Genomic DNA, 26,658 nt, shown 5'->3' with positions numbered 1-26,658 from the left:
AAGTATTATTATTATTATTATTTGGATTTTCTGCGTCAAGAGAATAATACCAAACCATTCTCACAGGTTACCTGAGGTTACTTACAGAAAGAGGCACCGTAGGGACCTTTGAAGTTGGGCTAAATGGATTACACATCGTAAGATGGGCCATGAGCTTATTTTGGGAGGTACAGGGTGGAAAGTTGTGGTTTGGATGAGAAATGACACCATAGCTTCTGTATTTGAACATAGCTCATGTGTTTGTAGATAGAGTTTTTCTGTCTTGGCAGTCACTTCCTAATAACAAGAGACTTAATATAAATTATAAATGATTGATCGATAGCTCAGGCTTATAACTAACTAGCTCTTACTACTTAAATTAACCCATTTCTATTAATCTATGTATTGCTGCATAATTTGTGGTTTTACCTGCCCTCCAGTATGTCTTTCTCCCTCTGTGCCTTCTGGCGACACCTCTGACTCTGCCCTTCTTCATCCCATCATTCTGAGTTTAACTTTCCCGCCTAACTTTATCCTGTCCAGCTATTGGCCAGTCAACTTGTTTATTAAACCTATCATAAAGCCATATATTCACAAAGTGTAAAGGAATAGTTCATACGGGCTCCACTTGGTGGATTATTTGTGGAGGTTACAGACCGTTAGAGCTGGAATTTGGCTAGAGGATGTGTGTCATTGGGGGTGGAAATTGAGGGTTTATAGTCTCACTTCACTTCCTTGTATGTATGTGCTCTCTCTCTCTCTCTCTCTCTTCCCCCCTCTCTCTCTTCTATGTGTGGATGAAATGTGATCAGTCAGCTTCTGCTCCTGCCTCGGTGTCTTCTCTGATCATTGTCTTACCTTCTCTGCCACAATGGACTATCCCTCTTGACTCTTGAGCCAGATTAATCCTGTCTTCCCTAAATTGCTTTTGTCTGCCATGATGGACTGTCCCTTTTGAATCATGAGTCAGAATAAACCCTTTCTTCCCTAAGTTGCTTTGTTTATAGTATTTTATCACAGCAACATAAAGTGGAAATCGAAAAATATGTGAGATAGTATAAAAAATATGGAAGAAAATCATAGGAAACATTAATAGGCTACAAATACAGAAGGAATATTGGAAAGTCAGGAAAGTGCCACCTGGATTGTAAGGAATTTGTAGAAAAGTGGATAAAATCAAACATTGTATTTTATTTCAGTTATTTTACAAAGCTACCTGAATGAATTCTTCCTCATGAGTAAACCTGACTTCAGAAGTGAGGGCGAAAATGGTTGTGCTGGTCCAGGCACTCTGGGTCAGAAGAGGATGCACACTGACTCGGGGTGGCAGAGGGGTTGAGCTGTGGCAGTGAAATGGCTGACGTAAATTCATTAAAAACAATATTCTTCATCTTAAGTCAGGGTCTTGCTAGCTAGCCCAGGATAACCTCTACCTCTGGATCCTCCTGTCTCAGCCTCTTGAGTGTGGGGATTACAGGTATGAACCACAATGCTTGGCTTAAATGAAATAATTTAAAGAAGGTCAAAGGTTCTACATAACCTATAATTATGGAGTAAATCTTGGCTAAGGAAAAATAATCATGAACAAGCACAAAAGAAAAAATACATATGACTTTCTAGGGGGACTAAGGTCTCTAAAATTGCAATTTGAACACCTATAATTACATTCACACAATTTGAATATACATGGTTACATTTGTTGGCTGATTAATCAAGTGTTGCATTTTTATAGAGAAAAACATTGTAAACCTTATTCAAATGGAAAAATTTGAGATTGAAATTTGTAAACTGAAATCATCAATGATTCATTCCTTCATATTTATATTGACTAGGTCGTCTTGGGAAAGCAAACGTCAATCAAAATTACATCACATAGATGGTAACACTAAAATTACAATGTATCTACTGGCAGCATCAAACTGAAGCAGGAAATGCTGAGAGACCAGCCACTTCCACCATGCACTTTGGCAATATGAGTCACAGCTTTGCAACCCTTGTGTGGAACACAGCTTTCTGAAGCATCCTTTCTGCTATTGGGTTACTAACTACTCGGTATTAGAATATAGGTTAAGAATAATGATTTCTGTGTAAAAGGATTGTTTTCAATATCTAGATTATTTTGCTACACACAATACACAAACACACACACGTGCATACGTGCACATACACACACACACACATACCTACACACACACACACACAAACACACATGCAAACACACACATACACTCGTTTTATACTGAGTTTACTTGGAAGATGATGGGTAAAGAGTTTATCTTAACTAATTTTTTGTTCATTCATTTAACAGTAATTTCTATTCTAGGTTAAAAATATTAGACCTTTTATTTTATCTTAAGAGTGACTCACATTTGTAACACTTGTATGAGACAGATGTTAGCTGTAGGTATGTTTCACTATTGATTATTTTGGGGGTACAGCAATCCACTCAGGGTCCCCAGTGAGTTAGGAAGGCATTCTTCCATTGAGTCACATGCCTAACCACAGGTGCTTACAAATATTGTCATCAGAATATATTGCATGAACACAAATTCATTTCAATAATTTTGTTTTTGTTTTTGTTTTTTGTTTTCTAAGACAGGGTTTCTCTATGTTTCTCTAAGAATAGCCTAGTCTACAGAATGAGTTCCAGGATGGTTAGGGATACATAATAAGATCCTATCTCAAAAACAAAAACCACAAATATTTTTCCAAATTATGAAACAGAGAAATAGGGCATTTGTATTGTAAAACTTTGAGACTACATTCTTTCCGCCATTCTTTCTTTTGGAAATAGGGTCTCAAGTATCCCCCCACTGGTCTCCAGCTCACTGTGTAGCTGAGGATGCTCCGCTCACCTCCTGAGTGATGGAATATAGGACATAACACCACATCTGGTTTGTGTGGTGCATTCTAGGCAAGCATGGATCAGCTGAGTTACAGTCTTAGCTCCAATACTCTTTTATTGTTATCCACATAATTATGAGGAAAAAATGATGTTTTAAAAGTTCTGCGCCAATAATTAAAAACCATAGTTTTAAAGCTTAGTAAAAATTTGTTTTCAAAGTTATTTTATTACCAAATTGAATTCATTATACAAATGAAAACATTTCTTCATAATTATTAGAAAAGGCATCTGGGTTGGAGAGATGGCTCAGAGAGTGTAGGTTCACCTGGCTAAGACTGACAACCTTAATCCGTTCCCAGGGACTGGCGTGGCCAAAGAGAACTGACTTGCAACTTGTCTTCTGACATCCATGAGCATATGTTCCCCCCCCCCCGTCCCCAGAAATATATAATACACAAACGTAAAAAGAAAATGAATCCAGAAACATCTCCATTTGTTTCGTTCTTCAACCACTCTTCCGTACCTAGGATGATTCAGGCACTTTATGCGATTCCTCAGGGACCTCAGTTAGTAACTAACTTAAATGCTAGCTGCTCTTCCTGGCTCCCTTTCTTCTCCAGTCAAAACTACCCTTCCCAGACTCCATTGCAAATGGATGTAGCCATGTGACCCAGCTGGCGCTCAGACCCAAAAGGAAATTCACAGGGCCAGTTCCAGAAACTTAAGATTTCGGGAGGCAACTCTGTGGCTTGCATCTTTTTATTCTTTCCATCACTTTTGCCAAAGCAAATTTTCAGCTCTAGCTGGCTAACTGTGGGCGGAGAAGCCCATGCGGAAACTAGCTGAACAAGAAAGCAGAGAACAGAGTGGATGGACGAGGCTCCGACCGCTGGCCTCCCCTCCGACACACGTAAAAATAACCCGTTTTTCAGGTTTCTTGTTTATCTGTGAACAGAACTCTCAACTGATTCACCTGGGAGAAAATGCTGACCTTTAAATTTGTGTCTGGCAGGAGGCAGGTGGGACAGAATAATTGATACGTAGGTAGCAGAATAGCTTCTGGTACGATTTCTTAGGGCTTCCCAGACAAGGTAAAGAGCTTTATAAAAGTTCTTTATTATTATTTTTCTTTATTTAATTTTTTTTTTAAGATAGCATCTCACTATGTAGCCCTAGCTGGCCTAGAAGACCAGGCTAGCCTTGAACTTAGCGATCCATCTGCTTCTGCCTTTCAAGGGCTGGGGTTAAAGATGTACGCCACCACACCTGTCCATTTCTCTTGATTTTAATTCAATACATTTTTATTTTAGGCAAGTGTCTTTAAATCTCGTTAATCCTCAGTTTACTTGTCTGTTTAGATTTTTAAAAATTCATGTACTTCTTTTGGTTTTGGGGATGGAACCTAGGAAACTGCATATACTGAGCAAGTACTCTGCCTCCGAGTCCCACATCTAGCCCTGGCTCGTCATTGATAATCTAAATAACTCCTAAGATTCTTTGTAGAAATTATTAAGACATTATGTATATTGGCATATAGTAAAAGAACAACGATGATGATGGCCTGGCTGTCAAATGTATAACTTCCAGTGGTTTAGGAATATTCGTGAGCCCCAAGTACCCACGAGACAGGTTATTATGTAAGGCCATCAGAACTCCCAGGACTTAGAGGGACAGTCTAAGCAGACAGTCTCCTATGAAAGTGCCGGAGTTACGGGAGGACGTGGACGCCAGCTTTTAAGTTTGCTTTTCGAGACAGATTTTATAGAAAGAGTGTTCTGTGGGTACACTGGGTATTACAAAAGCTCCTGTATCCAACACTGGTCGGTGATGGTGGGTGGGGAAAGTTAAAGCAGAAAATTTAAAATGACACGTGGTTGGGGGGCAGTGCATTGGCAAAGCAAGTGCCCAGCACTGGCAAGAGTTCTGCTCCAAACACAAACACACAAAAGTGTGTTTTACACTTAACCGTGAATGTAACTCATTCACCAGTAAAAGAAATGTAGACTTTTTACTAAACATTTCTAGGCTTTTGCTTTGGGTTTACGTAATATCTAATTATTTACCATAATTCCAATCACAGGTTGAACTTACATAAACAAGTGTGGGGAAACTGAGACGGAGTCCGTGCGTGTGTGGGTGCTGCGGGGACAGACGTCCCCCACTTAGAGGAAGTCTGTGGGCTTGAGCGCAGGCCCCGCTGTGACCACGCACGGGGAATAATGACTGTTATTTACCTGGCAAATTACCTGGATATCATGGCATCTCCTTGTGCCCATTGTTAACGGCTGACGTTTTGTGTACTCTTTAAGATCACAGGCCTTCGGTGAATCAAATCCTAGAAAAATGCACCCTTTACCCTTTATCCTACCCTGTGCTTAAGAGCAAATTCTTGCCTTCGACTATATTTTGTTGGCTATTTCCCAGTCATTGTCCTCTGATCCCGAGTGCCTTTTGTTCCAAATTCCTGCAGTCATCACAGGGAGGGGCGGTCCCTCAGCCCATAGTCCCATGTGCAGGTAACCAGTAACTAAGGTCACACCCAGCATCTTGCCTCTGGATTCATATTCAAACTCCAGTTCCATTCTGCTTTGCAACCTCAGACATTGCTAAATCAATCTCCATCGGTTGCCTTTTCTCCAAAGGGAAACTTAGCCTACAGTTTCGTTAGGTTCTATGACCAAGGGAAGCACAGAACAAGTACATAGTGGAGAGCTGGCTGTTCTCCCGTTTGTGGGGCCAGCTACACTTGGTCATTGCCTGTTGCTTTTCATCACATCCAGTCAGACGGCAGCGGTGCTTGCTGAACCTCCTAGTTGCTGACCATTGGCCCTGTGGCATGTCAGCTCCTCAAGAGCCCAGATGGTCTGTTGCTTCCCCATACTATTTTTAGGGATTTTTCTGGAACACATTTTTCTCATTGCAGCTTAGATAGCCATTCCCTTTCTACCTTCTCAGTCTGCAAATTTGTTATTCAATATACATTAAGCAGCAACTATGTAGGCAGGATATACTAGGGGTCATCAGAGAAACAGAATTGATGTACGATATATACGGACATATGAAAGAAATAAGGAATTGGCTGGATTCTCAGATCTGCAGTCAGGAAGCAGATGGCATAGTTCCAGCCTGCGCGGAGGCCTGACAACCATGAGTCAAGCGCTAGTGCACAGACCTGTGGACTCGAGATTTAAGAGCCAATGTTTCCGTTTGTGTTTGAAAGCAGGAAATAACTGATGTCCAGCTTGAAGGTACATCAAGAGATTCCCAGATACAGGGAATCTCTCTCTCTCTCTCTCTCTCTCTCTCTCTCTCTCTCTCTCTCTTCTCCCCCATCCTTCCCTACCTCCCTTCCTCTCTTTTTTTCTCCCTCCCTTCCTCCACTTTCCTGTTGTGCACCCAGAAACACGCTTGTGGTGTTTGACCAAATGGCTGGGCACTCAGTGACCCTATCAAACTACAAATAAATTAACCAACAGGCTAGAAAACTGCTAGGTGCTTCGCTCAAATTCTTGTCATTATTTCTGATCCCAGAGAATTCAGTACCCTTGTTTTATGTGCTATGTTCCATTCATCCTGGTGCCCTTACCCCCTCCGGCTCTGGAGTCCTGCCGGGGTTTGCACTAACAACAGCAGCTCCACCCTCTCAGTCTGTCTTCACCTGAAAGCATGCTTGCTTCATCTTCCATATCTGAGCTATGATCTCAGTCTTCCTTTTAGTACCAGAAGCTCTATCTTTGCCTTCAAAAATTCACTGAAATTCCACTCTGTGTGATCTCTTTTGGTTTGCTTGTTTTTTCGAGACAGGGTTTCTCTGCATAGCCTTGGCTATCCTGGAACTCACTCTGTAGACCAGGCAGGCTGGCCTCGAACTCACAGAGATCCATCTACCTCCGCCTCCTGAGTGCTGGGATTAAAGGTGTGCTCCACTACCATCCAGCTCTCTGTAAGGTCTTCTAAAAAGACCCTCACAAAGGCCAACAGTGACTTTCTTAAGTGCCCACCTTTGTCAAGTCTTCTTACTATACTGAATGTTTCAGTATCTTTGGAGAAATCATAGTGTTTCTGAAATGCTGTTTTCCTTTTGCTTTAGCAAGTCAGGCTTATGGTTGTTCTACCTTCCCTCTCTGCCAGTCTTCCTCAGTTTCCCAGTCTTGTCATGTCCTCTTAGTAAATGTCCCTCATCATATTTGAATAGTGACCTTTTCCTGTTCCTCATCATTCTTGTCATTATCCTCCTCCCCTCTCTCCCTCTTTCTTTCCTCTCTCTTTCTCTCCCTCTCAGCATTTATTAAATTCTAATTGATGCCGGACGGTGATGGTGCACACTTTTAATCCCAGCACTCGGGAGGCAGAGGCAGGTGGATCTCTGTGATTTTGAGGCCAACCTGCGCTACAGAGTGAGTTCCAGGACAGACTCCAAAGCTACAGAGAAACCTTGTCTTGAAACAAAACAAAACAAAACCCCCAAATTCTAGTTGATAGTCTTCTGCAAATCACCAATGTTATTGCTATAATATAGGTTTCAAAGGGAACATCTAGCCTTTGGTAATCTGCATTTGATTTTTTTCCTTAAAACATGTCAACAAATACAACATCTATCTATATAAATGAATACACACACACACACACACACACACACACACACGAATATGTGCAAAATCTAATCTTCCTAATGGCTCTTTGTAAATGAAAGCACTTTGTAAAGCTCTTAAAAAAGTATTTGGGGGTGGAGCTGGAGAGATAACTCAGCAGTTAAGAGCACCCCGCTGCTCTTCCAGAGGACCCGGGTTCAATTCCCAGCACCCACATAGCAGCTCACAATTGTCTGTAACTCCAGTTCCAGGTATCTGACACCTTCACACCAATGCACATAAAATAAAGTCAAATAAAAAAAATTCATTGTTAAGAAAAAAAGTGTTGGGACTGGTTGGATGGTTCAGTGGTTAAGAGAGCTTGCTGAGTTTAGTTGCTGAGTTAAGAGAGTACCCGAGTTTACTTCCCAGCACCCATATAAGGTGGCTCACAACAGCCTTAACTCTATCTTAACTCAGGGAATTGGACACCCTCTTCAAATAAACACATTCAGCCACATAAAAAGAAATAAAAACAAAATCTTATAAGTAAACTCAGGCTACAACACTTTGTTTTCTTGAGAGAGGCTGGTCTCGATATGAAGCTCGGACTTCTCTCAGGTTCCTGGATTGAAGTGATTTTCTGGCCTCAGCTTCCTGAGCTGCTGGACCAGAGTCATGAGTGGCCATGGCTGACCTTTCAGAATCTTTTTGTCAACTATATGTCACTGGGAATGGTGGAAGTATGAACTGGACCTTCTCAGGTGAACCATTCTGCCGTATATATGAAGAACCCTTAACATGCATGTCGTAACTCTTTCTTTGAGAAAATTTCGCCAAGAAAAATACTGGAAGCATTTGAAGCTGTTCCTTTCTCTGTCTAAAGTCACTTTCACTGTGAACTTCATGTTATTTTTCAAGCCACCCCTGCTGCTGGATTACAGTAACCACCTCCTGATGGTTCTTGACTCTGCTTGTCCTTCTTCAGTCCACTCTGCTCTAAAATGATGCTCTGCTCAGCATCCTCCAGTGGCTTCCTGTCCCACACGGAGGGAGGTAAATCCACTCATCAGCAGTTTGACATGCGCTAGTTCCAACTCTTGGGTCTTAGAGCCTACATCGCAACAACGTTCTATCCCTCTCTGGCCACCTCTCTCTGGTCCCTTACATATGCAAGCTCCAATCCAAATTTAGGGTTGTTACATGATTGGTTTTTTTTGTCGTCATCATTATATGCCTAGCTTGTTGCCTCATTGCTGTTGGGTGGTAATCAAATGTCACTTTCTCAGTGGGTCCTTTTGTAAATGTCTCATTTGAAAATATAATCCCCAGGCCACTACTCCACACTTTATTTTTTTTTTATTTTAGTGGTATGAATGTTTTGCATGCACATATTACATCACATGTATTCTGGTGCCTGTAGAGGTCAGAACAAGGAACTGGATCCCCTAAACTGGGATGGTAGTTGGCGATGAGCCACCATGTGGGTGCTGGGTCTTCTACAAGAGCAGAACATGCTCTTAACTGCTGAGTCATATTTCCAACTCTTGCTGTTTTTTTATTCAGTGAGTGCTCTGGTATGCGTTTGAATGTGTGCATGTGTGTATTGTTACTGTTTTTTTTTATAAACACCATGACCAAAAGCCACTTGGAGAGGAAGGGTTTATTTCATATTACAGGTTACAATCCAAACCTGGGTCCTCTGCAAGAGCAGCAAGTGCTCTTAACTGCTGAGCCAATCTCTCTAGCCCCCTCCATCTTATTTTTTTGACACAGGGCCTCTCATTGACCATGAAACTCACTGGATTTTTGTTTGTTTGTTTTTTGAGACAGGGTTTCTCTGTAGCTTTGGAGCCTATCCTGGAACTCCCTCTGTAGACCAGGCTGGCCTCGAACTCACAGAGATCCGCCTGTCTCTGCCTTCTGAGTGTTGGGATTAAAGGCCTGTGCCACTACCACCCGTCTGAAGCTCACTGTTTTCACTATCTTGCCAGTGAGTCCCTGGGATCCACCTGTCCTTCTTCAGTGCTAATTACAGAATTGTGCTACCATGCCTTACTCTTACACAGGTCATGGGGATTTGAACTCAGATCTTTATCCTTGTATGTGGCAAGAACTTTAAGTTGCTAAGTCACCTCTCCAGCCTCTTGCTGTATTTTCCTCTGGAGCACATATGTACTGATGTGATATATAGTTTACAGCTTGTAAACACTTGTCTGCCTTATAAATATGGGCAACTTGTTTACTAACGAATCTCAAACATTCAGAGTAGCAGCTAGTATGCAGAAAATAGCTATGGAATTATTAAAAAGATCTTGATAAAGTGGTATCATTCCTTTTTAATTAAAAATAAAGTTATTTTTATACAATTTAATCTGTTCAGTTTTCCCTCCTTCATCTCCCAGGTTCTCCGTATTTCCCCACTCTTCCAGCCTTCTTTCCCTCTAAGAAAATAGCAGACAAATAAAAAAGATAAACAAGAATAAAACAAAATGAAGAAACTAACAAACAAAAGAAAATAAACTTAAGAACACAAGAGATACATACATAAGCACACCCCACACACAAATGAAACTTTTTCTTTTGGTCCGTGAAGAGTTATTTATTAATTGTTCCACAACAGTACTAAAGTTCATAACAAACCAAAGTACCACAATTAGTCTGAACCAAAAGAATGACAAAGTAAGAACGGATTTCCAAAGATCCCCTTTGCCCTCTGGACCAACTGCCTACTAAGACTGTGCTGACACTTCTATTTCCCTTGCTCCTTCCAAACTTATTCCTTTCCCTCTTCACTTTAAGAACTATCCCTTAATACTCAACCCCTACCCATTCTTCCCTTATTCTCTACACACACACACACACAAAACAAAACAAAACAAAAAACCAACAAATCTTCCCCTCGGGAGTATAAGGTCTAAACCATCAACTTTCCCTTAGTTATTTATTTTTATTTCCCAAGAATGACCCATTTCAAAATATAGCATGTAAAAATATTTTCATGTCTTATCTCACACAGTACACCTCAGCCCAGATAGTCACACGTGGGCTGAGTATAATCTGAGTCCTGATCCATACATAAAAAGGCATGGGCTGGTTGTGCTTGCCTGCATATCTGCCAGTACATACCCAGAATCTGCTTGTGATCAGCTGAAGAACTTCCAGAATTGGTTAATGATTATATTGCTACCGTTTCTGTTGGTAGAAACACTGTTAAAACCCAAGCACCCGCAAGGTGAGATAAGAACTGTGCAAAGAACTCCAAGTTCTACACATGTATTCTTTGACTGCATAGCATCCAACTTCAAGGCTTTATATAACCTCAATGATAAAACAAAACAAAACCTTTAAAACAAAACTTTTAAAAATTCAAAATATTAACCATATTATACAAGCAAAAGATCAGTAAGGTACAAAAAAAAAAAAAAGAAAAGAAAAAAGAAAAAGTCCCCAAAGCAATATGAGACAAGAAAAAAAAAATCTCCAAAAATACCTTTAAATTTCTTTTGTGTTGGTCATTTACTGCTGGGCATGGGACCTGCCCTTAAATGTGGCTTGTATGTGTAGTAAGACTCCCTTGGAGAAGCTAATTTTTCCTTTGTGAGCAGTTGTTAATTGAAGTCCTTTTGTGTCTGGAAGGCACTGTTTCCTTGGTATCATCCATCCCTTCTGGTCCTTACAATTTTTCCACTTCCTCTTCTGCACAGAGCGCTGAGCCTTAAAGTGAGGGACTTGATGAGGACACCCCATTTAGCACTGAGTGTTCCAAAGTGTCTCACTCTCTGCACATCATCCAGTTGTGGGTCTCTGTGACAGCTCCCATCTTCTGCTGGAGAAAGCTTCTTTGATGATGGCTGAATGAGGTATAGAGGAATAGCCTTAAGAGTCATTATATTGGTACATTTCTTTTTTTTCTTTTTTTTTTTTGTTTTTGTTTTGGTTTTGGTTTTTTTCAAGACAAGGTTTCTCTGTAAGTTTTGGTGCCTGTCCTGGAACTAGCTCTTGTAGATCAGACTGGCCTCGAACTCACAGAGATCTGTTTGCCTCTGCCTCCCGAGTGATGGGATTAAAGGCATGTGCCACCACCGCCCATATTGCTATATTTCTTTTTTTTTTTTCGTTTCCTTGAGCTGTGTCTCATTTATTGCTTAAATGCTTTAAACTTTTTTTTTCCGTTAGACTTGTTTATTCAAGTATCCGAAAACACTCTTTCCACTTCCTCCCCTCCTCCCAATACCCTCCCACTCCCCCCACTCCCTCTCCTCCCTCGCTATATTTCTTTAGCAGAACAATAGCATTTGTTTTTCTCTTAGGCCCGTTGTCTTATCTAGTCTCAGGTTCTCGGCCACCAGAACTGAGTCAGGCTTGGATTCCATCTCAGGGAGTAGGCCTTAAATCCAATCAGACAGAGGTTGATTACTCCCAAAACATTTGTGTCATTATTGCACTAGCAATATCATGCAGGCAGATTGAAAAAGTGAATTTCTCCTCTGGTAGCATGCAGAGTATCTTCCCATACCATGAAACCAGCCAGTTGGAGTGGACGCTTTAGTTAGGGACCATCGTCTCCATGCTCAGTGAGATATGTAACCATTGTCTTCAGCAATAGAGTCTTACCATCAACTGATGGAGAGCAACAGCCTGAGTGGTTTGGGGGTTTGGCCTTCATCTCGATTAGATGGAAGCCTGGCACTGGAAGTTTAATTCGGTGGTGAGGGTGTTTAGCTGCAGCTTTGTCTTTCCCATTATTAGATGGTTTAATTTAGATTTCTTTCATATATGTATATATCTTAAGAAGTTTCTATGGTAGTAAGTTTCCATAGAGCCCCTCAAATGGGCTTTAATGTTAGCGGTCTCTCCCTGTACTCCATCCCTCATTCCCATCTTCCATGCCTTTTTCTGTTACCTTCCAGTCTCCCCACTCCTCCACACTTTAATAGAATGTCATGTTTTCCAGTCTGGTCTCAAACTCATTATGTAGCCTAATCCTCCAGACTACCTCCACAGTGCTGGAATTACAGACATATACCACCAAGCTAAGTTTACGTAGTGCTGGGGAATGGATCTAGGGCTGTATGTATGCTAGGCAAGCACTCTACCAACTGAGACACAGGCCCTGAAAATAAATTCAATAGGAGGGATGTTTTCTTTTTCTTTTCCTTTTATTGAAAGTAGATTTTTTTTCCAGCCAGGCGGTGGTGGCACATGCCTTTAATCCCAGCACTCGGAAGGCAGAGGCAGGCGAATCTCTATGAGTTTGAGGCCAGTTTGGTTTACAGAGTGAGTTCTAGGACAGGCTCCAGAGCTACACAGAGAAACTCTGTCTCTAAAAACCAGAAAAAAAAAAAAGAAAAAAGAAACGAAAAAGATTTTTCTCATACAGTATATCCCAATTACGATTTCTCCTTCTACCCATTTCTCCCCCCTTCTCCTCCCCTCCAGACTCACTCCCTTTCTGTCTCTCATTAGAACAGAACACGTTTTTAGGTGATAACAACCAAAGATGACAAAATATAGTAAGATAAAATAAAAACCATAACCCATCACATTGAGAGGGCAACCTAACAAAAGGAAGCATTTCAAGAATTAGAGGACAGCAGTGGTTCACGCCGTTAATCCCAGAACTCAGGAGGCAGATCAAGCAGATTTCGGAGCTTGAGGTCAGCCTGGTCTATAGAGTGTGTTCCAGGACAGTCAAAGCTACACAGAGAAACCCTTTCTTGAAACACAAAACAAAACAAGGAAGAAAGAAAGAAACAAGAAGGAAAGATGGAAAGAAAGAGAGAGAGAATCAGAGAGCCACTCGTAAAATACGAAGCTGAAAGCTAGAACATACATTCAAAGAACGGGTGCAGCCCTGGGTCAGCCCTGGGTCAGCCCTGTGCTCGCTGCATCGGTCTCAGTGAGTTCATATGAGCCTTGCTTAGTTGATTCAGAAGACCTTGTTTTCATAGGAAATTAAACTGTGATATGTCCATGAATGGAGAAGCATGCACTTATTAAAAATTATATTAGACACAAAAGTAGATGGGATCAGTGGGACTTGTGGGGCAAGAGAGGGTGATGGGGGTGAACATGGTACAGATACATTATATACAACTAGAAAATGTCATAATAAAACCCAGTACTATGCATAATTAATACATGCTAATAAAAACCTTTAAAATTACTTTAACATTTAAGGATTAACAATATGGGCTGGACATGGTGGTGCCCACCTTTAATTCCAGCACTCAGAGGTCAGAGGCAGGTAAATCTTTGTGAATTTAAGGCCAGACTGGCCTGCACAGAGAGTTCCAGCCTGCCAAGAGCCCCCATCTACCTCCCAAAGTGCTCACAATATAGTAAGTAGAAAAAAGAACATAAAGAACTCCGATTTTATTCTGAATATAAAAGAAGGAACATATACTAAAATTCTATCCTTAGTTAAATCACTTCACTGGGTAGTGAGGTTAAAACTTAAATTTTTCTCTTTTTTTTGTTAATCTTATATATTTTGAAAAACTGTTGACAATAACACCTACTTTCAGTTTAGTTTCTTTCGGTGGCGCCGGGGATTGAACGGAGGGTCTCTCACAGATGAGCCAGGTGCTATAGCCACACCCCAACAATAACCTCTGCCTTCAGGTTTTATAAAAAAAATTCTCAAAAATTATAAAGCTTTGAAGGGGAAAATGCTGCTTCCTGTTATCCACTCCCAGTCCGAACAATTTCCCACTACATCTAGAGGAATGACTTGCACATCTTTCTCGGCACTGATTACAGCCTGCTAGCACTATGGATCTTTACTTCTCCTCTTATGCCGCAAACTTTCTGAAGGCAAAATCTATGTAGTATTATTATTATTTTTAGGGTCTAAAAGACTTTATTTTCATGAATTATTTGAAAGAAAAACACATTTGAAATGTTTTAATAATCATGAATGATATATATGTAGTGTTAGCAATACAATTTTCATGGTTTTTTTTCATGACCAGCTTAAAAACAATTTTCAATATATTTTCTTTGTTGTTGTTGTTAAAGGCAGGATCTTACTATGTACCCTTGGCTATCCTGAAGCTCACTATGCAGACTAGGCTATCTTGAACCCAGAGAGTTCTACTTTTCTCTGCCTTTTGAATGATGGGTCTAAAGGTGTAATTTTTTTTTCCTAGCATTTTTTTGAGGACTTACATAATGTGTACAGCCAAAACTAAGCTTCCTTTTATGTATATTATCTTATTACCTTGGTTGCATAATTTCATATCCAATTCTATGCGGTCACAATTTTCTTAACATCACTATGGTGATCCAAAAGGAGGTAGACCAGCAGGATGCTGAGGAAGAGGTAGACAGTCAAATGCAACTGTGTTACATTACTTCTGCGGAACACTGGGTTCACCTGCTTGTTCTATTTGGATGTCTGCTGCTCAATTTCTTACAAGGAGAAGACATAAACAATGCCTAAGGTCTCAATGACATGATGAGGTATTGAGTTCACCAAAGCAAACTCTGGGGAGCCAATGGTTTATTGGACTTCTTTACACACGTTACTTACAGGTGTTTGGGCGGTCCCTCTAGCCTTCCCAGGGTTATATATACTCTAGTCCCTCCCTCAGGCCGTGTGCAATTAAAACGGAGTAGGGTATAAACAGGTGGTAGAGAGCAGCTGGACAGTCAGGTGAGGGTATCTTGCCTTCTCGGTCCCTCCATGCTGGGATGTAAGCCCAGCTGGGATGATCTTCTGCACTGGAGTGCAGCTGAATGCCCAGACCCGGGGGTGGGGGGGGGGGGAACAGTCACGACAATGGCATATCCAGATATCAAAAGTCAAGTTACTGGCACACAGTTATTTTAAAAGTGTTACCCTGCTTGGTTTAAAGTGATTTAAAAATTTTCTGGTTGGCCCCTATGGAAGACTATAACACACCAGTTCTTAATTCTGTTCTGCTTCAACATCTTGGGCCTTGCTTAAGTCAGAGTCACCATGCTTTCTGTTTTCCATATAATCATTCTCTCTGAAAGAGCAAGGGCATTTGGATTATACTCCCTATTTTAAAAGAGATTGTATTTATGTTTATGGGTGCTCATGGAGGCCAGAAGAGGGTGATGGATTCTATGGAGTTGGGGTTACAGACAATTGTGAGCTGCCATGTGGGTGCTGGGAAACAAAGACCAGCTCCTCCCCCATAATGGCTCTGACTAGTGCCCCTCAGGAACAGCTCTCACAACGTGCAGCACAGCCCTTGCAGATACCATAGTCTGGCACTTCAGCGACACAGCAGCTATTTCTTCAGTTAAATCTTAGGAACTGCTCGGCTTGAATTTAGGGACCATATTTTAGGAAAGTAAGCCTGAATATAAGTAGACGTCTTCAAGTACCACAGGAAGAAAATGAACGAAGGAGAGATTCACTGTGTTCATCTCTTGTTTCCTTCAGGGACAAAGCTCGCTGAGGTATGGTGGCATTCTCCAGAGCCATTTGTGTTCTTGTTCCATCTCTCTCCCCTTTTGCCAAATATAGTTGGCATTATGTTCATATGCCACAAATCCACTATACGGACTGGTGATCACATTTAGCATTTTCTCCCTTTATTTTTTATTTTTTAACAAATGCAGTAATTATAAGGTTATATGAAAAATACTAGTAGAGGCCAGACATATATAATTCTTGTACATTAAACATGTAGTATTGTGTATGTCATGATGTGTATGGGAGGGGTGCATGCCACATGATATAACTGTGAAGGTCAGAGGACAGCCTCACGGGGTCAGTTTTCTCCTTCTGCTATGTGCATTATGAGGATCAAATTGAAGTTGCCAGGCTTATGAGACAAGTGTCTTTACCTCTGGTGCCATCTTGCCAGCCCTAAATACGGGGTTAGTAATCAGCACTATTTAAGAGTCAGCTGAATAAATTTTAAAAACCCGGAGACCAGGGCCCATCCCAATTCAAATTTAATTTTATTACTGTGCACATGATGTATGTGACACACAGGAGCAATGTCAAGCATGTGGAGGTCAGAGGGAACTTCTGTGGAGTGTGAGCTGCCCTCCCTTTAAGTGGGTCACCAGGAGACAAGTGCTTTTACTCTCCCAGCCATCTTCCTAATTTCACTGAATCGTCTTCCTCTGGGCATGGTCGCTTGGTGCATTGTGTTTTAAAGCTCTATAGGTAGTGCTGTTGTGCAAGTCTTGGCTAAGAACTGCTTTTTAAACCTTCATCAACCAATCATGAAACTGTGACCCGGAGTCACTTCAAAATAAAGGCGGCCCATTTCACAATTTTGTCTAAGGACTGCTTGTGAATGTTTCTGGTTTCTCACTGTGTATTTGCTGCTATCTCTTTCCCGTTCCCTTGACAGCCTTGTCATTCAGACCTTCTGGACTTCCTGGCTGAAAACGTGATCTTTGGTCTCCAGTACCATCACAAGCACGGGTTCTGGTTAATTGCTTCAGGCTAGTTCCCTTGGACTTGGCTCCCCTCCTCTTTGTAGCAGTATCCTTCACACACCTCCATGATAACCCTAGGGTGACAATCTGCTAACTGCACTGAGTCAGGGAAGAACTGCCTTGGTTTTCCTGGAAAGTGATTTTAAATAACTGACTCCTTGGATTTCCTGCAAATGTGGTTTTGTTTTAGCACCCCTCAACAAAACTGATCTAATATAGAGGAGGGAATTTTCTTCAGTGGACTAAAGGTGTTCTGCTATCTGGGCCCAGTGACCTTCCTGGCTGGTGCTGTGGTCTAGCTGTGGCTATCAGCAATTTCTAGTGGCCTGATTTTTTTTTCTTCTTTCTTCTCACCAGCAACTGCTGCTTCTTTAACTCACACTGAACTCAACACCATTCCACAACACACAGGAAACAGATATTCTTATGGTCCTTTTGGAATCTGTTTTCAGACAGGCAGGGCCACACATGCCTTAAACGCCCTGATAAGAAAATGAGACTACCTCTATGAAAATTCTGCACTCGCCTGGAAAGAGAAAAACGGCCTGCATGGCCGTGCAAGCAATTTATCAATCCGATTAGGATCTAGATTCTCAAGAAGTACTACACTCAAACCTTGGAAACTACACAATTTAACAGTTTTCTTTTTCTTCCGGAATTATAGCAATCACCTTCTGATTTTTATCTTTATGTTTTTAGACTCCTTGAAGTCAGGGCCCTCCTTTTATATATTAATTCCCATCAGCCCTAGGCATAACTAGTCTGCAGCAAATACTGGCTGGTAGTTCATTTTTTTTATAGTCTGAATCTCTAATAATCTCATGCTTCTACTATGATTCATTCCTACAAAACAGCACGCTACAATTTATTGTTAATAAGTTAAAAACTTTCAATTTTTCCCCCTAAAATATTAGGAAAAGCCCAAACAACAAAGAGAACCTTTTTTTTTTTTTTTTCCAAAAAGAAAAAAAAACGCCACAAGCATGCTACTTCAGTTGCCCAGCAGGTCAGAATTTCAGCATAGAGAAGATACGGAGCTGCAGGGCCGGTGGGAGAGGCCCTATAAATACCTACAGTCTAACAAGGCCTCTATGTCCCAAATTCAACTTGTTTATCAGCAGCGTCTTGCAGTTTTCCAACTACATCTGGGAACAGTTCTTCGGACTTGCAGGCGCAGAGTGAAGACTTGGGGTAATGTGACATGGGCCGAGAATGTTTTCTGACACAATACTGGCAGGGACTGAAAGGCGGGTTTCCGGGAAACCTATTCTCTGGGTCACCTGCGCAACGTGGTCATCCTTTCCATTTTAAAAAAGGCAGTGGACTAGGATTTGGCAAGTCCCTTTTATTTCTTAATATATTCTAGTGCCCTAACGCGAGCGGAAGAGGGAACTTGGCTGGGGAGGACAGCGCGGTTGGCTTTCCTCGTCCACATTTGAGTTCCCCTTCGTGTTTGCAGGGTTGGGTGAGGCAGTCCAGGACTAGCTTCCTTTTCGGTGGGTCCTCTGACCGGCTGCAACCGGAGCCGAATGACTGGCGGGGGATTAGTACCAGGTCATAAACAACCTTTCACTTCCCCTCCCCCCCCCCAGGCGCCCCGGGCCGTCCGGGGACCGGGCCTGCTCCGGCCGCGTGGGCCTGCGTGGTTCCCTAGCCCTCGTCGGTTCACTCTCCCCAGCCCTGCACTCTCAATCACGACGCAGAGCCCTCGCCCACAGCCTGAGGGCGGCTTCCACTTCCCTTCTCCCGATCCTGTCACCGCGCACTAGCCCAAAGGCCGGACGCCCTGACACGCACGCCTACAGCCGCGGCCGCCCTGCGCGCGCCGACACAGTCCCCGCCCCCCGCCCGCGGTTCTTCCGTGGCGTGGCCCCGCCCCTTCCCGAAGCCCGCCTCCCGGTGCTCCCTCCCCCCCGTGCCCCGCCTCCGCGCGTGCTCAATAACTGTCCTCTAAGTCGGCCTACAGACTTCCCCCGCCCCTGAGCTGTTTGAATATGCTAATGAGGCTCTGAGGCCCAGCCAGTAGAGCGGCGGGGCTGGGCGTCACGTGACGCAAGTACGTGTCAGGGGCGGAGCCTACGTAGCCCCTGCCCGAGTTAAAACCGGAGAGTGAGAGAGAAAAGCGCTTCAGTAGCGAGAGGGGCTGAGAAAGTGGTGACACCGCTGGGGTGCGGAGGGAGTCCCTGAAACTTCTCCCAACAGCCCCAGGGCCAATCTTCCCTCAGCCCACTCCCCTCTTCGCCAGATCCCTGCTCCCCACTCCCTGCACTGGGGGTGGGGTGGGGAACTGGGCCCGTCTCCCGCGGGGACACACACAGGGGCCGGGAGTGGGGACGGGACCCCCCCCAGGCGGGGGGCACGGACGGACAGACGTCCGTGCGGCCGCCCCAGCGGGCAGGCAGGCCGGAGGCGGGGGTACGACCGGGAGGACCTGGGCTAGGGAGTTTCCTCTCAACTATCGGGGGAGAAACTCCCCACAGCCGGTGTTTTCCTCCCGGGGGCCGCGTTCCCCGCCCCGCGTAGCGGCGGTTGCCGCCGCCGCCGCCGGTGCCTCCACCTCTGCCATCTCTTCACCACCACGGGCCCCGGTGTCCCCGGCCAGCACTATGCCCATCTTACTGTTCCTGATAGACACGTCTGCCTCTATGAACCAGCGCAGCCATCTGGGCACCACCTACCTGGACACGGCCAAAGGCGCGGTAGAGACCTTCATGAAGGTACCGACTGACCGAGCCCCGGTGGCGACCCCGACCCGGTGGCCCGCGGGGGGCAGGGCGGAGGGGGGCGGCGGGGCTACTGCGGGCGCCGCGGGCGCGGGGACCCCTCCCCCACCGCGCGGGCGGGCGGGCGGGCGAGCGGGCGGGCGCTGGGAGCGGGCTCTGCCGGGCCTGGCCCATGTGGGGCTACTGTGGGTGCGGGGGGGGGAGGGGGGTGGTTCGGCGGAGGGGCGGCCCTGCGTGTGCGGTACTGTGGGGGCGACCGGCGACCCTTCTGCCACTGGTAACCTCGCCTCTGTGCTTCCCTCTCTCTCTCCCTCCCGTCCCCACCCTGGCCCGCAGCTCCGTGCCCGGGACCCAGCCAGCAGAGGAGACAGGTACATGCTGGTCACTTTCGAAGAGCCGCCCTATGCTATCAAGGTAACAGCCCTCGCCCTCCCCCCCCTTCCCTGCTCCTTCCTAGCTCGCCCTCCCCGCCCCCCTCTTCATTATGCTCCCCTCCCCCACCGCCGCTCCCGCCTCCAGGTCCCTTTCCCCTGCGGCCTCCCACCCCTCCCCAGCTCGGGAGCGCCAGCGTGGTGGCAGTTTCTGGCCCACCGCCGTCCCCTCCAGGTCCGGCTCGGCCTGGCAGCGGAGGCGCTACGATCAACATGGCCGACATTTCCCCTCCGCGGCGTGAGCGGCAGCAATGAACTGTGGGGGATATTTATTCAAGTTAGCCCGAGTGACAGCCGGGCCCAGCCTTGCCTAGCCCGGGTTTGCATTAAAAGGGGAATCAGCCCAAGCTGGCAGGGAAGCCAGGAGGGGGGGCCTCGAGACTTGGTCATCACAGAGTGGAACTAGGAAAGCCACCGATTGGTGGGACAGCTGTGGTCAACTTAAGAAGTCCTGCTGCCATCTGCCTTCCACTAGTACCTTCGCAACACCCACCCCTTACACACACTTTGGAGGATGTTATGTTAGCAATTTTCCCAGTCAAGTTATTAAAGTATTAAGACTGTTGTTACTTACCAAAAGGTGTAGGGCAAGCAGGTTCATTCTTGGTCACCTATGGAAGAGTTTCCTCACCAGAGACAACAGTTAGAACATATGACCCAAGCCATATCAACCAAAAGTGAAGTTAACTATACAAACCCGAAGTGGAATACCTGCTTGGTGGACATCACATTATAATCGGTGTCCATGTGTGCTCGTGGCTTCAAATGATAAAAAAAAAATTCTTACATCTTTCTTTTCAGGCTGGATGGAAAGAAAATCATGCAACGTTTATGAATGAACTGAAAAACCTTCAGGCAGAAGGACTTACGACTCTTGGCCAATCCCTAAGGACAGCTTTTGATTTGTTAAATTTAAATAGATTAGTAACTGGCATAGACAACTATGGGCAGGTAGGTTGAATACTAAGGTAGAAAAGAGTTGTTTTTATTATGTGTATAAAAACACAATCCAGTCCAAAAGTATGCAACGTGGAATAGAAGTATAAAGCATACAGTGTGCACACAATTCAGAACCCCTAAGGTGTATGGTTTTTCTGTCCCTCATTTCCCCCTTTAAATGTATTTGCATTCAGAATTTGAATCTAAATTCTTGGCTAGAACATTGACATAAATTTGGTTTCAGCCCCTCAAAGTTCATAAAAGACATAAAAGGGAAGTCAATACACCAGTCTGAAACTATACTCTGTGTAGGCACATATGCACCTATTGCAGTGGGTCACAGCTGCTGGTTGATTTAGCAGTTGTTTCTATATTAGTAAAGTCGTTGGAAGAAATGACTGTTAGATTAGGGTTTATCTTAACCCAGGTAGTCTACTTGGGAAGGTAAGATTTAAGATTTGTCAGGAGCATAGTAGTTGGTTGACTACAATCAGATGTCTCTAGAAGCATATAATATTAGAAGTTACTGTAGTAGGAAGTAGCTTCTGACCTTTTAAAGTTTAAAATTTCCAAACCCTTGGAAAAATGAGAAACATAAAAGCTTGTCTATCCTGCAGCTCCCTAAAAGTCCCTCATCTGTGAGGATGAGACAAGAGCTTAAATTACAAGTCATTCACCAAGGAAATATGAGGTGCTCCATTATAACTTCTTATGACATTGCTATCCTAGAAATACAAGATACCAAAGAATATGTAGTGCTACACACATGGAGTAATACCACACCCAAGGAATTCAGTATGCAAAGCACTATTACCATAATGCTATATTTAGGAATATGTGTTATATACTTTTCCCAAGTTCCATAATGCACAGTTCTCATGAATTTAGAACATTTCAGGGAAATTCTTTCCATGACTTCACAAGCTGTATATCTCATTGGGGACACCTCTTGAACACTTAACCATCTTGAGAAATGGTGGGATTGAGTCCTGTAGCATTTGAAGTATGCTTTACAAGTCAGACCTCTGAGCAGCATTTCCACTGTTTAATTAGTAAATATTATTTTTTATTTTTTGCTGTTGCTTTGCCACTTGTTGGTCTGTTTCTGTAAAAGCCTTTCATTCTTATGTTGTATGTAGTGCTATTTTATCGTTTAGGATTTTAACCAAATTTTGCCGAGTTTTAAGACCCATTCCTTTATTTTGTTTTCGGGTTGTATGGTATAGAACTATCAATTTCCTATTATTATTCTGTGTCACATTTCATTGAGAGAACAGTATTTGGTTACATTCACCTTCAACTACATACTTTAAACAGCAAAAAGTCCTATAGGAGAACAGTTAACCATGGAGAGATCCAGGGCACTTGTGTACTCTTGTAGGAAGTTTAAGGTTGAAGGCAGAGCTCTTGTCAGAGAGCACTTTGACCAAGAGAAGAAAACCTGGAGATGGCGATGTTCTTACTGACTAGGGTTGATATCTCGTAAGAAGGAAGGATAATGCCTCTCAGTTATTCTAGTGAATCAGCTAGGATTCAGGAAGCAATGTTAATGGTTTTTGTACAGAATGAAACTAGCTTTGAAATAATTAAGAAGCTACAATTTCTCAATAAATGGAAACATTTTGAGTCAACTTTACTTGGGAGAAGACATTCTTTTGGATTTTTCATCATAAAACCATTTTTTGTTTATTTAAATATTTGATATTTCCTATTTATACAAAAGTTATCAGAATTTTGAATAATTGAAAATATTTAATTCTAAATATTTGAATATTTGGAAAAGAACTTCGTAGAGTAGCTTTATTTGTAACCTTAGTATTTTTGTACATAAGTATTTCATGCTGAATAATAGCAATACTGGATATAGTCTCAGTAGTTGAAGGAAATGAGAAAAGGTGGGTTAACTGGAAGATGGCATGTTAGTTTTACAGAGCATCTATCCCACTCACCAGTACAGTAGCACTGATTGAATTGTTTAGAATGGTGTGTTTTAAAAAGAGAAAACTCTTCAGTGCTTTGAGGATTTTAAATGGGAGTGTTTACCCCATTTGACAGTGATGACTTTGGTGTGACATGAGTTGAATGATCTTTTTTTTTTTTTTTTTTTTGAGCTGGTTTCATTGTAGCCATTGCTGACCTAGAACTCACTGTATAGTTTGGCTAACCTTGATTTTATAGACGTGTACCACCATGCCTGGCCAGGCTTTTCCTTTAATGTTAATTAGTGAAGCAATGAAAAGTTGATTCCTATTTGAGTTTGTGATTTTTCATTCCCTTTAGATTATCACCAATTTCTTTGGTACTTTTAAGCTATCAATAACCTTTCTAAGTGGAAGTAAGTTATTATACTTGCCTGTATACTGCCTGTACACCGTGTTGAAATGTGACCTGAAACAATAGCGAATAGTCTGTTTTTGTATGGTTGGATATGAAACCAGAATCGGAAAAATTGTAAGCCCCTTAATTAAAATTAGTTTTATTTGAAAAATGTAATGACATTGGTGTGTGGAGAGGTGTAGCATGCCACAGTGAATGTGTGAAGTTAAAGGATAACTTGTGGGAGTGTTTTATCCTCCCACCATGCTGGTCCCTGTACTCAAATTGAGGTCCTCAGGTTTGGTGATAGGTGCCTTTCTCTGCTGAGTCATCATGCCATCCATAAGTTCCTTATTTAAAAAAAAATGAAGACGTAGAAATCAAATATTCCCATCTTTATCATTTTAAAGCAGGCAGTTCTATGGTATGAGGTATATTCACATTTTTGTACAAACAGTGCCAAGAAAATTAAAACTACCTATTAATAACTACTATTCCCTACACTTCCTTGTGGATGCTTTTTCTACTTCGTTTTTTTCTTTGTTTTTTTGTTTTGAGTTAAACTGTTATGTATACATATTATAACTGTAATCACATAATATAGATGGACCCTACTTCTGTGGGCTTGCTAATCCATGGAGTCAGCCAACCACAGAAGTATCTGAACATATCCTGCGTCTGTACTGAACATGTTTCTATGGCATTGTTCACTAAATGCAACTCTTTATATAGCATTAAGATTGCTTTAGGATCCCAGCACTTAGGAGGCAGAGAGTCTCTGTGATTGAGGCCAGTCTGGTCTACAGAGCAAGTTTCAGTACAGTCAGGGCTGTTACACAGAGAAACCCTATCTGAAAAAATAAACATACACAAACAAAATAAAACAAACAAACAAAAAAGATTGCTTTAGGTAGGGCTGGAGAGATGTCTCAGAGGTTAAGAGCTGCTCTTCCAGAGGTTTTGGGTTCAATTCCCAGCAACCACATGGTGACTCACAGTCATCTATAATGAAATTTGGTGCCCTCTTCAGGCTTGCAGGCAGAACACTGTATATATAATAAATCTTTTTTTTTTTAAAGATTTCATTAGGTATTTTAAATAACCTAGAGATGAAGTAAAAGTACATAAAAGGTTATGTGTAGGTTATATTGATAAATACTCTGTGTTGTATAGAGTACTTGAGAGTTTGGATTTTGATGTCTTTTGGGGAAGATCAAGAACAAACATTGTGGATACTGAAGGGATAAGTGTGTTTTTCTTTTCTTGTTGCTGTTTTTTAGACATGGTTTGCTCTTTGTTACAGCTTTAGGAGTCCTAGAATTCTCTTTGTAGACTAGGCTGGCATTGAACTCAGAGCTCTACTTGCCTCTACCTTCTGAGTGCTGACGTTAAAGGTGTGTGCCACCACCACCTGTCTAGATTTATTTTAGTCATATGAGTGCTTTTGCCTGTACATATCTGTACACAACATGCATGCTTGGTGCCTGAGGAAGTGGTGAGCCTCCATGTGGGTGCTGGAAATTGAACCTGGGTACTTTGCAAGAACAAGTGCTCTTGACCACTGAGCCAACTCTCCAGCCCATGCTTGTCTTTATGACTAAAGATTATTTGCCTAATCCTTAAGGTTCATCCATGTTGTAGCATGTAGAATTTTTGTCAGACTTTTCTTTATTATCAGGAATAATACTACAATTAAATGTATGTGTATGTGTAAGTATCTCTTTAAGACTGCTTTTGCTTTTTCTGGATATACATGTAGAAATAGAATAGTAGATTATTTCTGAGAAGCTCTCAAAATTATTATTTCATAATAATTGCACCATTTACATTCCCAACAGTAGTACACAAAAGGTTATGCTTCCTTTGTTCTGCTGACCCATTTAGGGTCCACAAGCCTTCCTTAGCTGTCTTACAGGTGTGAGAAAATATTATAGTTTTGATTTGCATTGTTAGATTATTGTTTGTATTAGGCATCTTTTCATGTGCGGGTTAGCCATTTTTATACAGTCTTTGGAGATGTGTGTATCTAAAGTCTTCAGTTAAATATGAACTGAAGACACACACATACTGGAGTTTTTGTTTGTTTTGTTTTTTGCATTGTTCAAAGTATTGGAGTTGAATTATGGTCATATACACCCTAGACAAGAACTGTGTGACTGAACTTCATTCCCAGCCCTTTGGGATTTTTTAAATATATATTTGGTTATTAACCAAAATTGCACGTCTTCTGTCATTCTGCAGGTTATGCTCTTTTGTTGCTCAGAATTGTTTTTATGTAATTATCTTTTTCCTGTACTTTTTCATGTCTATAAAGGTTTACTTAATCTAGCATTATTGAAGCTTCTCCTTTATAGTTTTAGAACACATTTAGACTTTTTATCTATTTCAAGCTGATTTTTATATGTAGTGTATATAAAGGATCCAACTTTTCTTTTGCATATGACTGTCTAATTTCCCCAGCACTATTGGATAGTCTTCTCAAGTCTTTGTCAAAAGCATTTTTAAGTAATTTGTCGTGAGGGGAGGACTTCCTCCCCATAAAAGTATTGTTTTAGAGAAGAAGAGCAGAAGCAGGAGATGGAGTGCCCGGGCAATCTTAACTTTGTCATCGAATTGCTATGTAACACTGAGCAATGGCATCGTCACCCTTTATCTCTGCTGCGTATTCTGAATAAGCAGCTATGTAGCCATACTATTATAGGATGAATGAGAGGCTTACATCTGATTTATATTTAAAGTGTTCATAAGTGCTTAGTTAAAGACAAAACAAACTTAAAAAGCATTCAGGAAAATGGACTTGGTAGCACAAGCCAAACTTTAATCCCAAAAGAGGCAAGAAGGCCCGCCTGGTTTGCACAGTGAGTCAGTGCCTTAGAAACAAAAAAGATGGACAGTAGCTTATGTCTGGTTTACCGGTTTTCCCCTTGTTTCAAATTACCATTATAAAAATCTAGTGAGCTTTAACGTTGAGTTCTATTAAATGCTTTGAGATCTGTTAGCATGTATAGATTTTTTTTTTGGCCCATCGCGTTTTATTGTTCATTCTAGAGAAGCAGGTGTGAGAGAAAATTCCTTGCCAAAGTTGTCTTATTGGTAGTTGATTACTATGAGATTTTGGTTTTAAAGAAATATATTAAATGGAAACTGGGGTAAGTATTGGGAACTCATTTTTGTTTTATTTTTTGAAAGACGGCTTCTCTGTTTAACAATTCTGACTGTCCTGGAACTCACCAAGTAGACCAGGCTGGCCTTGAACTCACAGAGGTCTGTCTACCTCTGCCTTCTGGGTGCTGGGATTAAAGGTGTGTGCCACCACCACCTGGTTTGGGAAGACATTTTAAAGCAGTGTGTTGAATAAAAGCTGGATATGAGTTTAGCTAACTGGTCAGAGGTGTGACAGAAGCTATACTGTCCTGGTTTGT

General features: G+C 42.3%; 1 protein-coding gene and 1 long non-coding RNA gene across 4 annotated transcripts in view; one reads left to right on the top strand and one right to left on the bottom strand.

Annotated features, from left to right (window-relative positions):
- Positions 1-9,714: 9,714 nt before the first annotated feature.
- Positions 9,715-19,708, bottom strand: LOC125392451 (uncharacterized). The gene is made up of 2 exons (XR_007229527.3): positions 19,506-19,708; positions 9,715-11,249 (listed from the first exon to the last, which is right to left on the bottom strand). It is a non-coding gene; the product is annotated as an uncharacterized LOC125392451 (long non-coding RNA).
- Ints6 (integrator complex subunit 6) overlaps positions 18,949-26,658 on the top strand; it is a 79,481-nt gene continuing 71,771 nt past the window's right edge. For all 3 annotated transcript variants that reach the window (XR_015004869.2, XM_048422242.3, XM_048422241.3), the window contains exons 1-3: positions 18,949-19,544; positions 19,887-19,964; positions 20,783-20,932. Coding sequence is in view for 2 of the 3 variants with exons in the window: in XM_048422242.3 (XP_048278199.1) it covers positions 19,434-19,544; positions 19,887-19,964; positions 20,783-20,932 (339 nt within the window). In the remaining variant the exon portion in view is untranslated. The remainder of the gene's footprint in view (positions 19,545-19,886; positions 19,965-20,782; positions 20,933-26,658) is intronic.

The sequence above is a fragment of the Myodes glareolus genome, chromosome 12 (assembly GCF_982192425.1).
Source record: "Myodes glareolus chromosome 12, mMyoGla1.1, whole genome shotgun sequence".
Lineage (NCBI taxonomy): Eukaryota > Metazoa > Chordata > Mammalia > Rodentia > Cricetidae > Myodes > Myodes glareolus.
The sequence above is the reverse complement of the archived record's forward strand: the minus strand, read 5'-3'. Positions and strand labels throughout refer to the sequence as shown.